Source organism: Myotis daubentonii, chromosome 10, assembly GCF_963259705.1.
Source record: "Myotis daubentonii chromosome 10, mMyoDau2.1, whole genome shotgun sequence".
NCBI classification, from domain to species: Eukaryota; Metazoa; Chordata; class Mammalia; order Chiroptera; family Vespertilionidae; genus Myotis; species Myotis daubentonii.
The window spans coordinates 57391621-57406204 of NC_081849.1; the positions used below are offsets into that span (position 1 = coordinate 57391621).

General features: G+C 37.0%; 1 protein-coding gene across 2 annotated transcripts in view; it reads left to right on the plus strand.

Annotated features, from left to right (window-relative positions):
* LRRC72 (leucine rich repeat containing 72) overlaps positions 1 to 12755 on the plus strand; it is a 115594-nt gene extending 102839 nt beyond the window's left edge. Inside the window, exons 7-10 of one of the 2 annotated variants that reach the window (XM_059712470.1) lie at positions 6777 to 6866; positions 7896 to 8048; positions 11413 to 11440; positions 12310 to 12755. In XM_059712470.1, the coding sequence (XP_059568453.1) occupies positions 6777 to 6866; positions 7896 to 8048; positions 11413 to 11440; positions 12310 to 12475 (437 nt within the window). In that variant the 3' untranslated portion in view covers positions 12476 to 12755. The remainder of the gene's footprint in view (positions 1 to 6776; positions 6867 to 7895; positions 8049 to 11412; positions 11441 to 12309) is intronic. The other variant, XM_059712471.1, reaches the window with a different exon arrangement.
* Positions 12756 to 14584: the final 1829 nt, after the last annotated feature.

The following is a 14584-nucleotide window of genomic DNA, read 5'->3' on the forward strand; positions in this document are numbered from 1 at the left end:
GAAAGTGACAAAAGATGTTTTACACATTTAAATCAGTGGTTTGGGTTTTAGCTCAGAAGTAAGTTTTAGCACATATTATATGCTTCCATTTATATGACATGGCCATCTATCAAGAAAGCAATACTGACAGGGAACTATTTTAAAATAGATCAGTGTTTTCCCAGGGCAGGGGGATGAGGGGACTGGGATGTGACAGCTAAAGAAGTAGGGGTGTGGGGTTTCTTTCTGTGATGATGAACATGTTCTAAAATTGACTGTGGTGATGGTTGCCCAGCTCTGTGAGTATACTAAAAAGCATGAATTATGTATAATTAAAGTGGATGAATTATATTCATAAAGCTGACACCCCTCTCCCCCCAAAGTAAATTTGTATTTAAGCTTTAACTGGGTGAACAGCAAACTTCACTCATGAATACTGAATCACACCCAGCAAGAAACTGGCCTCAGTATTGGAAGGAAGCATAAGTATGAAATAGATTGGAAAAACAAATAATACACGGTTCCTACTCTCAATAAGCTTATAGTATGGGTAAATAAACCCATACACAATCGCATTACAGGCCAAATGGTTCTAGATGTGCTGAGGGAAAAGACGCTCAGAACAATGAATGGGTTTTCAAACTTTAGAGTTTGAAAACTTTTTAAAATAATGTCATGAAATGAATGTTGTTTCCTATTCATTTTCCATTCATTTCTCAATATTGTCTGAGACAGTATTTTGAATACGTGTAAACTGATATTGATGGTGGAGGTTCTAATCAGATCAATACATTAACAGTGATCAAAGTTTTCATATATTTTCAGTGTTAATCAGTTACATGTGCTGTATTTAGGAGAAATGATTCATGTGCTTATAAGTGAATTCTTTAAACCCAAATGTTAAGATTACACCAAGTTCATGGCAATTTCATGCTTACTTTTGTGATATGAGAAGGTCTGTGAAAGACTCAGAATTTGCTTGCAAGTTTGAATTATCTGGCCCTTCTGTGCTGAACAAATGCTTTTGTGATTAAAAGACTGGTCATGCTAGACCCGGAATTCTCACTTGTCTTCACTTTTCTATAAAATGGGCTAATAGCCACTTCTCAGGATTGCTTCGACTATTCAGCTATTTCCGTAAAAGCTATTTTTTAAAAAAAAGCATTTTTTGACATTAATGCTATTTTGAAGTAACAACAAAAACAAAAATTACTTTATTGTTGATTTGTTAATTAGATAATGGGTTAAGATGCCCAATTTAGAAATTCTGCTGAATAGTAAATAAATTAAAAATATAACTGACCTTTTAAATAATGATCATTATAATAACATATTGAATTCTTTACTATTGAGAAAATGCTTTCATAGAATATTCTGATTCAAATCTTCACAGAAATCCTTTGACATAATTAGAAATATTCCCTCTTTAGTGGTGAAAATACAAGGCTCAGAGCTTTAAACAAACTACTAAGAAATGCTGAAACTTACAATTATGCCTCATTTTCCCCCCCATTATTATTTATTCATTCATTCAACAAATATTTATCACTTATTCATTTGTTAAATGATGATTCAATGAATATTTATCATGTATCACAATGTGGCACTCTGCTAGATGGGGACACAAAAGTGAACAGAAAAGACCTTCCCTGGACCTTTATGGAACTTGCAGTTTTATGACTGTCAGGCTAAGTATTTCTTGGAGTTGAAAGGGCTTGATTCAAAACTAATTGGATAATTTGCTCAAGGTAAGAACTCAGTCTAAGCAAACTTATTTTACAATATTGAATTTGGAGGTTAGCCATCAAGGTTTCCCCGGTCAGAGTCAACAAGATAATGTGCCGGCGCCAGGAATGAGGGGGTCTCCACCAGCCCCGGGCGGCTTGTCTGTGGAGTGTGTATTTGAACACTGAACTGTGTCAGTCCTGAGTGTGGTGAAGGAGTGCTTTTCTCAACCTGGTAATACAATGTCCATAGTATTACCTATCACAACAGCTTAATGATGGAATTCAAGTTCTAGAACTGTAATCATTCCAACTGAGAATCTTGTAGTGGAATCATATTTTAAAATGGAGAAAATGCTGTGCCCAATTAACAAATAAAAAGCATTTTTTAAAAACTCTTGGGAGCAAGTTTGCACATTTTGAGCATTTGCCCCATTTTCATTCAAGAAATTATATGGGGAAAAATGTTTGCATTTACTGAACTGATAACTGTATTTGTGCAGTAATGTCCTCAGATTTTCTATAAACCTCGTTTGCAATCACAGATTAGATTCAGCTCATTAGCTATGAGAAGTGCATGTATTTTGAAATGTTTAAAATTTTTGTCTTTCCAAGTTGTAAAACCATATAAAATGCTAAAGTGTTATTATTCCACTTCAAGTGCAAGTTCTTCCGAGGGTGAGAAGATTGCCTGAAGGTAAACCTCTAATCCATTTCAGCATGCACCCTCCACTGGCATTTCTGAGGAGAACTGCCAAGAGATGGCCCAGGAGACCCACGCCTGGGAACTTCAGGGAGGCCTGAAACCAGCAGCAGAGTGTGAGGTCCTGGAAACTGGATTCCTGACTTCCTAGCTAAGTCAGGAGGGCCCCACCTCTTCTCTCCAGGCGGTCTACCTTTCCACGCCCTCTTTCCCCAGCTCCATTTTCCTCTTCCCTTCCCAGCTCCACGCTCCTACAGCAGGCTCTGCCTGTGTCAAGGACACACTTCCTGGCTGATGACATTCACTAACTTTCAGGCCCCTGCCTTTCTCCTGGCACAGAGGGAACAAAACACCAACAGCAAGAAAGTCCTTACGTATTTGTGCTCTTAAACTTTCAGTCTCCGCATGTCTTTCCAATTTTCTCTGTTTCATTAGCTTCACTATTGGAGAGGATACTTAGATGCCGGCATTGCATAATGTTTAAAACTTGCTTCTTAGCAGAGCTATAAGGATTCACCATTGAAAACAGAGAGTGCCCTTTTCAACATAGGGTCTTCATTTCCCACAGGTTCTGTTCTTCAACGTTTTCTACCTCTCCTCATCGGGCAAACAGCCAGGGAATGAGGAGGGGTACTCAGAGATCAGGGTGGGACTGGGATCTCAGAGGTCTCTTCATTTAGACCTCTTTTACCTGAAATTGCCTTCAAGGTAGGCCCACCCCTCCAATAACAAAACAGGACAGTCCCCCACTAATAAGAGCCAGCTGGGTTTTTCACTGCTGTATGTCCTGAAGATGAAAATATCCTGACCCCTCCACTCTGTTCGGCACTACTAGGGGTCCTCAAACTACGGCCCACGGGCCACATGCAAATACAAATATTGTATTTGTTCCCGTTTTGTTTTTTTACTTCAAAATAAGATATGTGCAGTGTGCATAGGAATTTGTTCATAGTTTTTTTAAAACTATAGTCTGGCCCTCCAACGGTCTGAGGGACAGTGAACTGGCTCCCTGTTTAAAAAGTTTAAGGACCCCTGGTTCAGATCCTGCTTTAGCGGTATTCAGTGGCCACAGAGTTTAGTTAAAATAAGATGGTGATGATCATGGAGATGATGACCTTACTAAGTAACCTTGAGCCAGAACCTTAAAATCTTGGTGTCTGATCACTGGCATCTGAACTTCCTCCATGGCTGTTCTGTGTAGGCACACAATACAACTGCTTTCAGCTTCTCTCTATCATTTTTCCCATGTGTCAAAACAGATAGGTTGGTACATTATTAATTACATCAACTTCCTTCAAAGGTGGTCTTAAATACATTTGGGTTCATTTAAATTATGATTTTAAATTTTCTTTTAAAAGTTTAAGCACGTTCACTGAAGCCAGTTAATTAGACAACTTTTTTTTTCTCTTCTGTTTCAATAATAAGTAGATTCACACATGTGACTCATGTAATTCAAGTGTGTGCAGTAAGGTAGTAGAGACATTTTGATATATTGTGTGAATGTAAATTGCTTAGACTCAGAATCCCAAATTAAGATAAGCAAGACAGTGCTGGCGCCACTGAGGTGTACTCTATAAGTAGCCTAGAGGGAAGGCGGATTAACTAGTATTAACCTATTGAAAGTGAAAGTGTAAGCAATTTTGCTTCATACTTTCTAAAGGAATGTACCCCATACATCACGGAAGGCTTTTAGAACTTTCAGACACAGGAAACCAGTTTCATATCTTAGAAACTTAATTTATGGTAATTTTAGTAACATCAATCCAAAACTCATAAATCCAAAATGTGAAATGCTTAAAAGTATAGAAGGAGAAGGAAAAAAAAAAAGACAGTTAAAAATAAGATTGCTTCCTTCTAAAATTGAAGACCTAAGGAAAAAGTGAAGAAGAATAAAGATGAAATGCCTTTCAAATTATTTAATTTTATTTATTTTTTTAAAGTTAATTCAAGCAGAGCGTGGGCTTAATAGCAGAGTTTTCAGACTTACTGTCACTTAGCTTTTATTTTAGGATGAGGTGAATGTGGAACCATAATAAGCACATCGGATTTTTAGTATTGAGACATTTTCTTAAACTAATGTAATAGCAGTAAATCCAAATCTGAAGCCAGACGTGGGTTTGTTTTTTTGTTTTGTTTTTTTCATGTTTACATAAAGATGTTACTTAACTAAGCACTAGGAGAAAAAGCCAAGAAAAGAAATGAAATGGTAGCCAAGCCATTGTTGCTCAGTGGTTGGGGAACATGCCCTGTTGCCACCTGGATCCCCAGTAGGGGGCATGCAGGAGTCAGCTGATCAATGAGTCTCTGTCATTAATGTTTCTATCTCTCTCTCCCTCTCCTTTTTTCTCTGAAATCAATAAAAATATATATATTTTTAAAATAAAATAAAAAAGAGATGATATGGTAATGTGCTCAGAGGGAAAAGAATATATGCAAGGTATACGGAAGTAATGTCACTGGAAGATGTTGGTACGTCTTCCATTAACTTCATATGCAAAGGCCAATTCTGCTCTCAGCTGCTATAATGAATGAGAGGATTACAAGGTGTCAGATGTGATTCTCCAAGATAGGAACCAGAGCAGACTTTTGCACTAAAGAATATGTGACTTTTTCTCCCTCCTAAACTCTCATTAAAAACAATTGTGTTTCACTTTTATGTCCTTAAAGGGTGTCCTTTTTCTATTCTCTTTCTGGCTCAAACTACAATACATGATCCCTGTGGATCTTTTTAAATCTGTGCTTATTACTGGTTTAATATACATCCATTCTATTCCCTGTCCTGTAGCTATAATTATTTGTTACCACTTTAAATTCCTTCTCTTTTAAGATGAAAATTCAAGCCAGTTTTGCCCTCACTTAAGAAATCTTGAAAATTTCATTTTTTCCCCTCCTTAACTCCCAATACATACATATTTTCTTTCTTTAATTTTTTTTTTGTCATTCTACATTGTCTTTTATGCCTTTCCTCAGTCTTAAAACTTTTGTTTATGATGCACCAGGTGTCTTCCATTGCCTACTTTAAATCCTTCTAAAAAAACTCATGTTTTCCCCCAGGGAATAGCTATATGTAATGATTTTATTAGCCATAAACGTTTGTACAACAAATATTAGAACATTTGATTAACTACCGAGACAATGCCCAGATGATTTGCTTTTTTAGTTTTTATCCTAATAGTTTATTGTGTTTTAAGCATGCCCTCCCATCTTTAGGTTGCAAAAGTGTTAATCAGTTTTTTGTGGATTTCTAATGCTTAATATTTTCATGATTTTATCAAGCCTGCTTGTATTTTATAGATGGTCAGATGCTACAGCAGTGCTGCTTAGTTTAATATGTACATTAAAAGAGCCTCATTGTTGAGAGTGGACTAGTAATTGTACACTAACTGGAGCTCTTTCTGCTACTGCCATCTAGTGGTCCTCCCTAGATGTATTTCCCAGAAGTACATTTTTTAAAATTTATTTATTTTTATTTTTTTAGAAAATGCATGTAGGCAGAATTCAATAGCTCTAGATATCCAACTGGAAGTCATAAAAGTTTTATTTTACATTGTATTGAAAAACCCTGTTTAATATTATCTAAATAAGAATAGGGAAAATACCTTTTCCATTAAAATAAAACCTTCACAACTTCCTAGTTGAAGATTTTTTAAAATGTTCCAAATGCTGATACCTAAGGAATATGACATCAGAAGTGCCAGGAACTCTTCTACACCCACATGCCTCCCACACCCTGCCACTGTATTAGCCAGCATGGCTCGTGAGGTGTCCCAGCATCTGTACACAGGGAATCAGAGCCCCCTGCACCTGGCCAGAGATAGTCGGGATGCAACATCCACACCTGCTCATCTCTGCTCCTGCTGAGATCGGAAGCTGCTACTGGCATTTAATATTCTGAACTATGTGCAATGGTTATTCAGTGGAGAAAGAAAACTATTAGAGCAGTGCCCAGCATCTCTGCCCATCTCTACACAGGCATCCCTGTGATTTTTGACGCTGGAAGAAGAGAATCAAGTGAACAGATACTTGTATTTGATAAAGAGCAGCATCAAGACCTCTGATAGCTAGTTCTTCCTGACTAATTAGCTTATGGATGTGTTAAAAGTTTTCTCACATATTGCGGATTTCGGCCAACAATATGTCCCCTGCATTTTGCACAGTTCCTAATAGACAATAAGCTCTCAAAATATTTGTTGAATGAATGAACTGGACAGGAAAAGTGCTCCTCTGAATAAGGAAGGTTTTGCTGAGGATATTGGTTCGGTCTGTGAAGCAGAGCTCAACATGTCCTTATGTTTTATATGCATCCTGTGATTGTCCATATTTCACCAAGTGATAAATGAAACTAATTTTGAAATCTGACATCTTTGCAGGTCTCTACCAAAACCCTTTTTGCCAGTATAACCTGTATCGTTTATATATCATCTACCACCTTCCAGGAGTAGAGTTTCTTGACCGAAATCGTAAGGACACCTTTTTCTTGCAGAGAAATATTTGAGAGGCAGTCATAATTGAGTGATTTAAAACATCTTGAATATCTTTGAAAATAAATTTCTGTGTGAATGAAAGTTTTAAGATGATTGTTGAAAGGTTTGCTCTATGAAACCTGCCTGACTTTAGGAATGTATGCCTCTTGGAAAGGTCATCTAATTGAGTGTGAGGCTAGGTCTCTGGATTCTGCTTTAGACACTAGTGTCTAAATCATTTACCCACTGGTACCTTAATTTCTTATTTCAAAAATGAGAGAACTGGACTAAATCTCTTAACATCTATTTAAGTTCTAAAAATCATGTACTTTGAAATTCTGTAAACATATATATTAAAATGCATATAATCAATGATAACTTCTTTATGAATATATCTTTAGACATTGTAGATAAACCAGTATGTCTGATTCATATAAGCCACAAAAATGGTCAGTGCATTATGTTATACATTTTCGGAGGCCTGCTTTATCCATCTGTCTACTCATATTTCTGTCTCTAGGTTTGAACATTCTTAATAATTACTGAGCACCTTCTTAATGAGGATTTATCAAAACCTTATGTTTATGCCTTCTCTTCCCATAGCCCAGAGGAAAGGAGGGATATATCAGAGTTGTGATGTCAGTCATCCATGGTGATGTGTTAGAAAGGGCCTGGGAGATGTTAGGGTTGATCATGCCTATGACCTGAGGGGCATATATTGGGCTCTTGTAAGATTATGGGAATGACTGTGATAGCCCTTCACAAGTTAGTTTTGACAAGATGTTCACATATAGTAATTCAGATAAAAATACAGGTGTCCCCCCCAAAATGTATACTTTAACAGTTGTTAGCTCAATTTTAAAAACAAAATGTGTTTTAATAAACACTGCCTTTATAATTATTCAAAATGTGTGTATACATTTTGGGGGACACCCTATATTTTTGAAGATGTTCAAATCTGTTTTGAATTACTCTGCATAACTATTTATAATGCTATGCAATAACATTACTTTTTGCATTTGTTAGAAGTTACAGAAAAAGAAAGAAGATCAATGATTACCATTTTTAACCATAAAAAGGCTCATATTCTTCAATCAATAGCATTCAGAGGAAAAGTAGATGCCTCATGGAATCCTAGATCACCTTTAAAGCAAAAACCAGCCAAGACAGTACCTACAGGTATTTTGCAAAAAATAAAAGAAATTATAATTACTCAAACTTTTGGGTAATTTGATAATAATAGTAACTGTAATTTATAATAAGTAAAATACCAACACAGTGAAACAAATATTTTTTAATTTATTTAGTCAAATTAAAGGGATATGCAAGTCTTATCTTCATTTACATATATTAAATTAAATGAGATAATATAATAATAACAAGATATTGCACTGAATTCCTTACCCCAGTATCTAGCACAGTATAAAGGGATCAATTAGTAAGCTACAGTTGTTATTATACCACTATCACTAGACAGTTTCACCAATTAAGGCTATAAGTTTTTGATAATATAGAAAACACTAGAGGCCCGGTGCACAAAATTCAGCCCAGCCTGCACCCTCTTCAATCCGGGACCCTTTGGGTGATGTCCGACTGCCAGCTTAGCCCCCCAGGGATTGGGCCTAAGCCGGCAGTCAGACATCCCTCTCACAATCCTGGACTGCTGGCTCCTAACCACCCACCTGCCTGCCTGCCTGATCATCCCTAACTGCCTCCCCGCCAGCCTGGTTGCCCCACACAGCCTGCTGCTCAGTCATTTGGTCGCCCCTCACTAACCCCCCTGCTGGCCTGGTCAGTCTACACAGCCTGCTGCTCGGTTGTTCATTCACTTGCGATGGTTACTTAGGCTTTTATATAGATAGATATTCAGGAGAAATAAAGATCATCCATAATTTCTCCACCCAGAAATATGCAAGTATTAACAAAATATGTTAATATTTTGGTTATTATATGCAAGTATAACTTAAATATATTCTGATATTTTATTAATTGGAATTAATTTCTTGTATGTAACAAATCCAACTGTAGTGATTTACACAAATAGAGGTTTATGTTTCTCACATAGTAAAGAAGTACAAAGGTAGGGTTTCAGGTTAGTGTAAAGTTCATTGATGTCATTAGTGTTCAAGAATGTAACTATCTTTTATTCTACTATTCTTAGTGTGCTTTATGGTTAGAAGGTGGCTGCTGCACCATCAGGCATCATAAAGAGGGATTTAAAAAGATACAAAGACAAAAACCTTTTCCTCATGACACTTTGCAAGCATACATTTGAAAATGAAAATACATTCTAGAACAGATTTTCTAAAAACAAGAGGGAAAATATGAAATTGGAAAAGAGTTTTAAAGAAATTACCCAGAATGTAGCTGAGAGAAAGGTATAGAAAATTAGCTGTTGAGATAAGCAAATATTAGAAAGATAAGGTTCAATATAAGTTTAATAATCCTGAAGGGACAAAAACATAGATAAATTGGGCAGAAGATAATGTTTGAAGTAATAATGGTGAGAATTTTCCAAATTTGGTAAATGATATAAATCCTTAGATTCATCAGACAAAATTATTCCAAAGACATAAGACTAATAACAACAAAAATCCACATCAAAGGCAAAATTATCTTAAAATAGAGAGGAAATGTAAATTTACCTACAAAAGAATAATTTGTAGATTCACAACAAGCTTCCCAACTGCAATTATGGAAGTCAGAAAATAGTGATCTAATACCTTTAAAATGCTAATGAAAAGTAATAGTCAGCCAAGAATTTTATAACCAGCTAAATTATTATTAAAGACCAAGCAAGAAAAAAAAGAAAAAAAAATGAGGGCAAAATCGGGACTTTTCCCTTAACTATTGTGACATTTTTTAATATAGAAAAAGTTGAAAGAATGTTAAATACCTGTTTATGCCCATGTATATTCAATAGTAATATTCTGCCATATTCACCACCCTCCATTTAGACTTTGCCTTATGTAAACTGGAAAAATAAAAGTATCGTTGAACCATTTAAATACTTCAGTCACAGACATGACATTTCACTCCTAATTTGGCCTGGAAATTTTAAAATGACATTATCCTATAGAGCCACAATGCCATTATCACATCTAAGAAAAGTAACATTTGTATTATTGAATATGTAATCCATATTCAAATTTTCCTAGCCCCGAGATGGCTTCCATAGCTGCTTTTTCAAGCCAGAATTCAGTCAAGATTCGTCATTACAGTGGGCTATTATGGCTCTTTAATCTCTTTTAATTTAGAATGGATTCCAAAATTGTTTCCCCAACTTTTGACTTTTCGAAGAGACCAGGCCAGTTATAACAATGTAATTTGCATGATTGTTTCCACCAAGTGTCATTTAACTTGTTGCTTTATCCCTATATGTCCCATAGAATAGAAGGAATGCCTGGAGGATATGTTCTGGATGCAAAAGAGTATAGTGTAAAGCAGTGGTTCTCCAAGTGTGGTCCCCAAACCAGCTGCGGCAGCAGCACTTAGCAACTATTGGTTACAAATGCTAATTCTTGCCCCAGATGAGAGCTACTAAGTTAGACATCACTCCAGTTGGGACCCAGGAAGCCGTGCTTTAACTAGCCTTCCACGTGATCTGTGCATAGTACCGTTAGAGAACAACCAGTGCAGAGGCAAGAGCACGAGCTTTGAAGTGATTCCCCTGGGTTTGAGCACCGTCTCTGCTAGTCAGTCAAAGTGGTATTTTGCACATTAATTTGCTTCAACTTTCTGATCTGTGGGAGACTTGACTTGGCACTTGTGAAGGGAAGGATGCCATGAGCTCCTCTCTTAAGGCAGAGGCTGTATGCTCCCTGCTGCTTATGGATTGGCACGAGCTCACACTGTGGGCTTTGGTGGCCTAACAGGTGCTGCTACATTCCATCTCTAGCCTGGCACTAGGTCTTCTGAAGAGGAATAAACAACGCAATGACAGTCTCTGCAAGATACCAGAAGAAGGCCAAGCTTTGAGGACTAGCTTTTGAGCGCCAGGGCTAGGGAAGATGGAGATTCTTGTGATCTAGGATTTGTTTATTCCATTTCTTTTAAGTTAATGCCAAGAATCCAAATGGTTTAAACTGCCCTAAATATTTCTCCTCATTTGGTCTATTATTCCATTTGTAAATGCATGTGCCTATCTTAAAAAAAAAAAAAAAAAAAAAAAGACCCATTTCTGTACTTGAGACTCAGTATCTCAATGATAAAAAAATTCCCACTTGGATTCTATTGTTAAATAAATTGATTAAGCATTCTGTCCTCAGAGTTTTGAGAAGTGTAAGTTTTGAGAAGTATATTGCATTTACAAATCTGCCACAAAACCTAAGACAAACCAAAGGCATTATATCTAAGAGACAGTTTCAATGTAGGGTTTGGTATCAAGGTTTGTTTGTTTTTGATGGATTGAATTATTCATTGAAATTCTTGCTCAAAAACCAGAGACCTATGCTCTTGACTTTTTCTTTAAAGCACTGCTCAATTGTTTTAAAATGCTAAGTAAACATTTGAAAGATACTAATTTAGAAATTATTTTTTTTAGATTTTGCATTTGGGAATAGTGTAGACAAGTAAGTGATTTTAACTTCATTATTGGATTATTTATTTCATAATTCTGCTGGCCCACCTAAATTACTCCCACTTCCCAAAGTAGATTTTAAGTAAATAAAAAAAAATGACTATCTCTTCAATAGATAGAAAAAAATTGCTGTCTTTCTGTGATAAATGAGTTCAAGCTATGTATTCATATTTGACATATTTACACTTTAATGTTATTTTTATAACCTAAAATAAGTGAAAATGTGCTGGATTTGTAAAAAATTAAAACAATAATTATTAGCTATTATAGATGAGAGTCTTTATCTTTCTTGTTTACTGTTCCCCTAAATATGCCCAGTGACAGCAATTATTAATATTTTATACTCACTGGAATTTACATTTTCAGAAGCAAATACTTCATTAAACTATGAAAAATATTTCAAATTTGTGAATATTGATGAATTTAAAAATCATTGCTCTCTTTTAATTTTTAACTTAGGAATTTTGTTTTAATCCAGTGTTGAAAAAATATTATCCCCAAGCACATTTATAAAATATAGCACGATATAGGAACTATTCCAACAAAATATATACAAAATACTAATATGCATACAAGATTTAGAAATACTTTAATCCTTTAACACTGGTTTAAAACATGAATGTATACATTTGTGAAACCTAAACTGTAATAGCTGATCCCAAATATGGTCAAAAACTCTATTATTAAAATAAACAATATACATAATAAAAATAGCATTACTTCTCCTGAAAGTCATTTGTCAGTAGAGCCCACAAATATATTTGTTAGTGGCACTATAGAAAATGTGGCATTGATATATTTAAATTAAAAATTCATTTTGATCTAATTGACATTTTTCTGACATAATTGCCATTTTTTCAGAATTGTGTTTGATGACCCAGAAGATGCTGTTTTTGTCAGGTCCGTGAAGAGATCAGCGATGGCTTTTACCTCTCTGAACTGGAACACAGTTCCCAAACGGAAGGAAAAATACCTCGAAGACAAAGGTGCCAAACCTGCTCAGATGCTCACAATTACATTGAGATAACCCCTGGTATTTCTCGGAACCCTGGTGGTTATCAGTTGTGTATTAAACTTCTCCATGATTAGCATTGTTATTATGACGTTATTTGAAACACTTAAATAAAAACATAAACGCTATAATGAACAACATAAACTGATAAACAAAAACAGATCCAGAGACAGAGAAGCATCGATCAGATCAGACCGTCAAACCTCAGAGGGAAAGTAGGGGAGGGTGAGGGTAAGGGGGAGAGATCAATCCAAGGACTTGTATGCATGCATATAGGCCTAACCAATGGACACAGACAACAGGGGGGTGAGTGCATGGGGCGGGGAGAGGGGGGTATTGGGGGGGTAAGGACACATGTAATAACTTAATCAGTAATGAAATTTAAAAAATAAAAAAAATGCTAATAATGAAAAATTCCTACATTTGATGTTATGTTTTCGTTGAGGTAAAACATGTATATAGAAATGTATACAAATCATAAGAGCTCGACTCAGCAAATTTTCAAACAACGAACACGTCCATGTAACTGGACCAAGAACTAGAACATTGCCAACACTCTAAAAGCCTCCTCGTTCTTGTCACCAGTACTGCTACTCATTACTACCCACACTTCAAAAGTAATCCCTGTCCTGATTTCTAAAGTGTACATGAATTGTGTCTGTTTTTGAAAGGCATATTAATGGGATCACAGAAGTGGCATTATTTTTTTGTCTGGCTCCTTTTACTCAGCATTGTAAAATTCACCCATGTTGTTGCTAATAGCAGTAATTCCATTGTTCTCATTGCTGCACAGTCTTGCATGGTATGATTATACCACAATTCGCTAATCCAGTCTGCTGTGTTGGAGGCATTTGTCATTTGTATGTGGGCTAATAATCTGAGCTTAGCCTAGCCAGAAGAATACTACCAATGGAAGGAGAAACTAGAAAAGCTTTCAGCAGTTGTGTGGGACTGAGACACAAAACCGGACGGTTAAGGTAACTCAAACACATCACTGGTTGGCTCTGAGATAAAGAGCAATGATCCAAAGCTTATAAAAAGCAGGGTGACATTTCCCCCTTCGCTGGTGCTTAGAACCACCACATTCTGTTACATAGATTTAGAGGGTGCGGCAACATTCAGTTTACAGTTCTTCATGTGGAAAACAATACAATAATTAGTAAACAATAATACAAGAATAAACTCTTTTTTGCACACTCAGAGCTGAAAACCTGCTTGTGCCTCACCCTGACTGTAGAAGTGGGCTGAGATCAGCATGGGCAGGGGATGGGAGCCTGGAGGGAGCAGTGAGCTGTCAGTGGGAATCTGTAACCAACATTCACTTGTGGGCCCCTAAGATCCTATGCACAGCCAGGGCCTGCAATTCCCATGTGCTCCCTGGAAGAAGGTGACAGCTGGGAGAAAGAAAGGAGTTTGGCATTGATGTGGGTGCGTGGCTGATAGCAAGGCGCACATGACGGTGTGGCTTCCAAATTAGGTCACAGACAGAATCAAATGTTCTCCTGTTCTCTCTCCTAGATCATGTAACTCTGCAGAAAGCCAGCGGCCATGTGTGAGGACACTAAGGCAGTCCTCTGAGGAGCTGCCTGAGGCCTCCTTCCCAAAGCCAGGGAGGAGCTAAGGCCTTCTGCCCACAACCATGTCAGCTGCAAGTCATCCTCCCGACCCAGTTAAAGCCTCAGATGACTGCAGCCCTGGCTGAAAGCTGCTCTGCACCCTCCTGAGAAACCCCAAGCCAGAACCACCCAGTTAAGCGGCTCCTGTATGTCTGGCCGGCTGAAACTGTATGAGATAATGCTTACTGAGGCTTCCAATTAATAAGTTTTTGGGGTAACTGGTTACACAGTAATAAGCAATACAGTAATCACCCCGCATCATCCATGGTGCTAGAAACATTAGCTGGAGGTAAGGATGCCTTGTGAAGTGTCTGGCAAGCTCTGAGTGTCACAGTCCAGTCTTCAAGGGTTCCTGAATAAGGTCCCACCATCAGCGGCAGAGAACTAGTCACTGTTGAGTTAGTTCTAGGCATGCTACTGCATCCCTTCTAGCACTGGGAGCCTGGCCATTAGCCATCAAGTAACAGTTTGATCAAAGCTACTCCTCAGGAGCTGAGTGTATCAGATC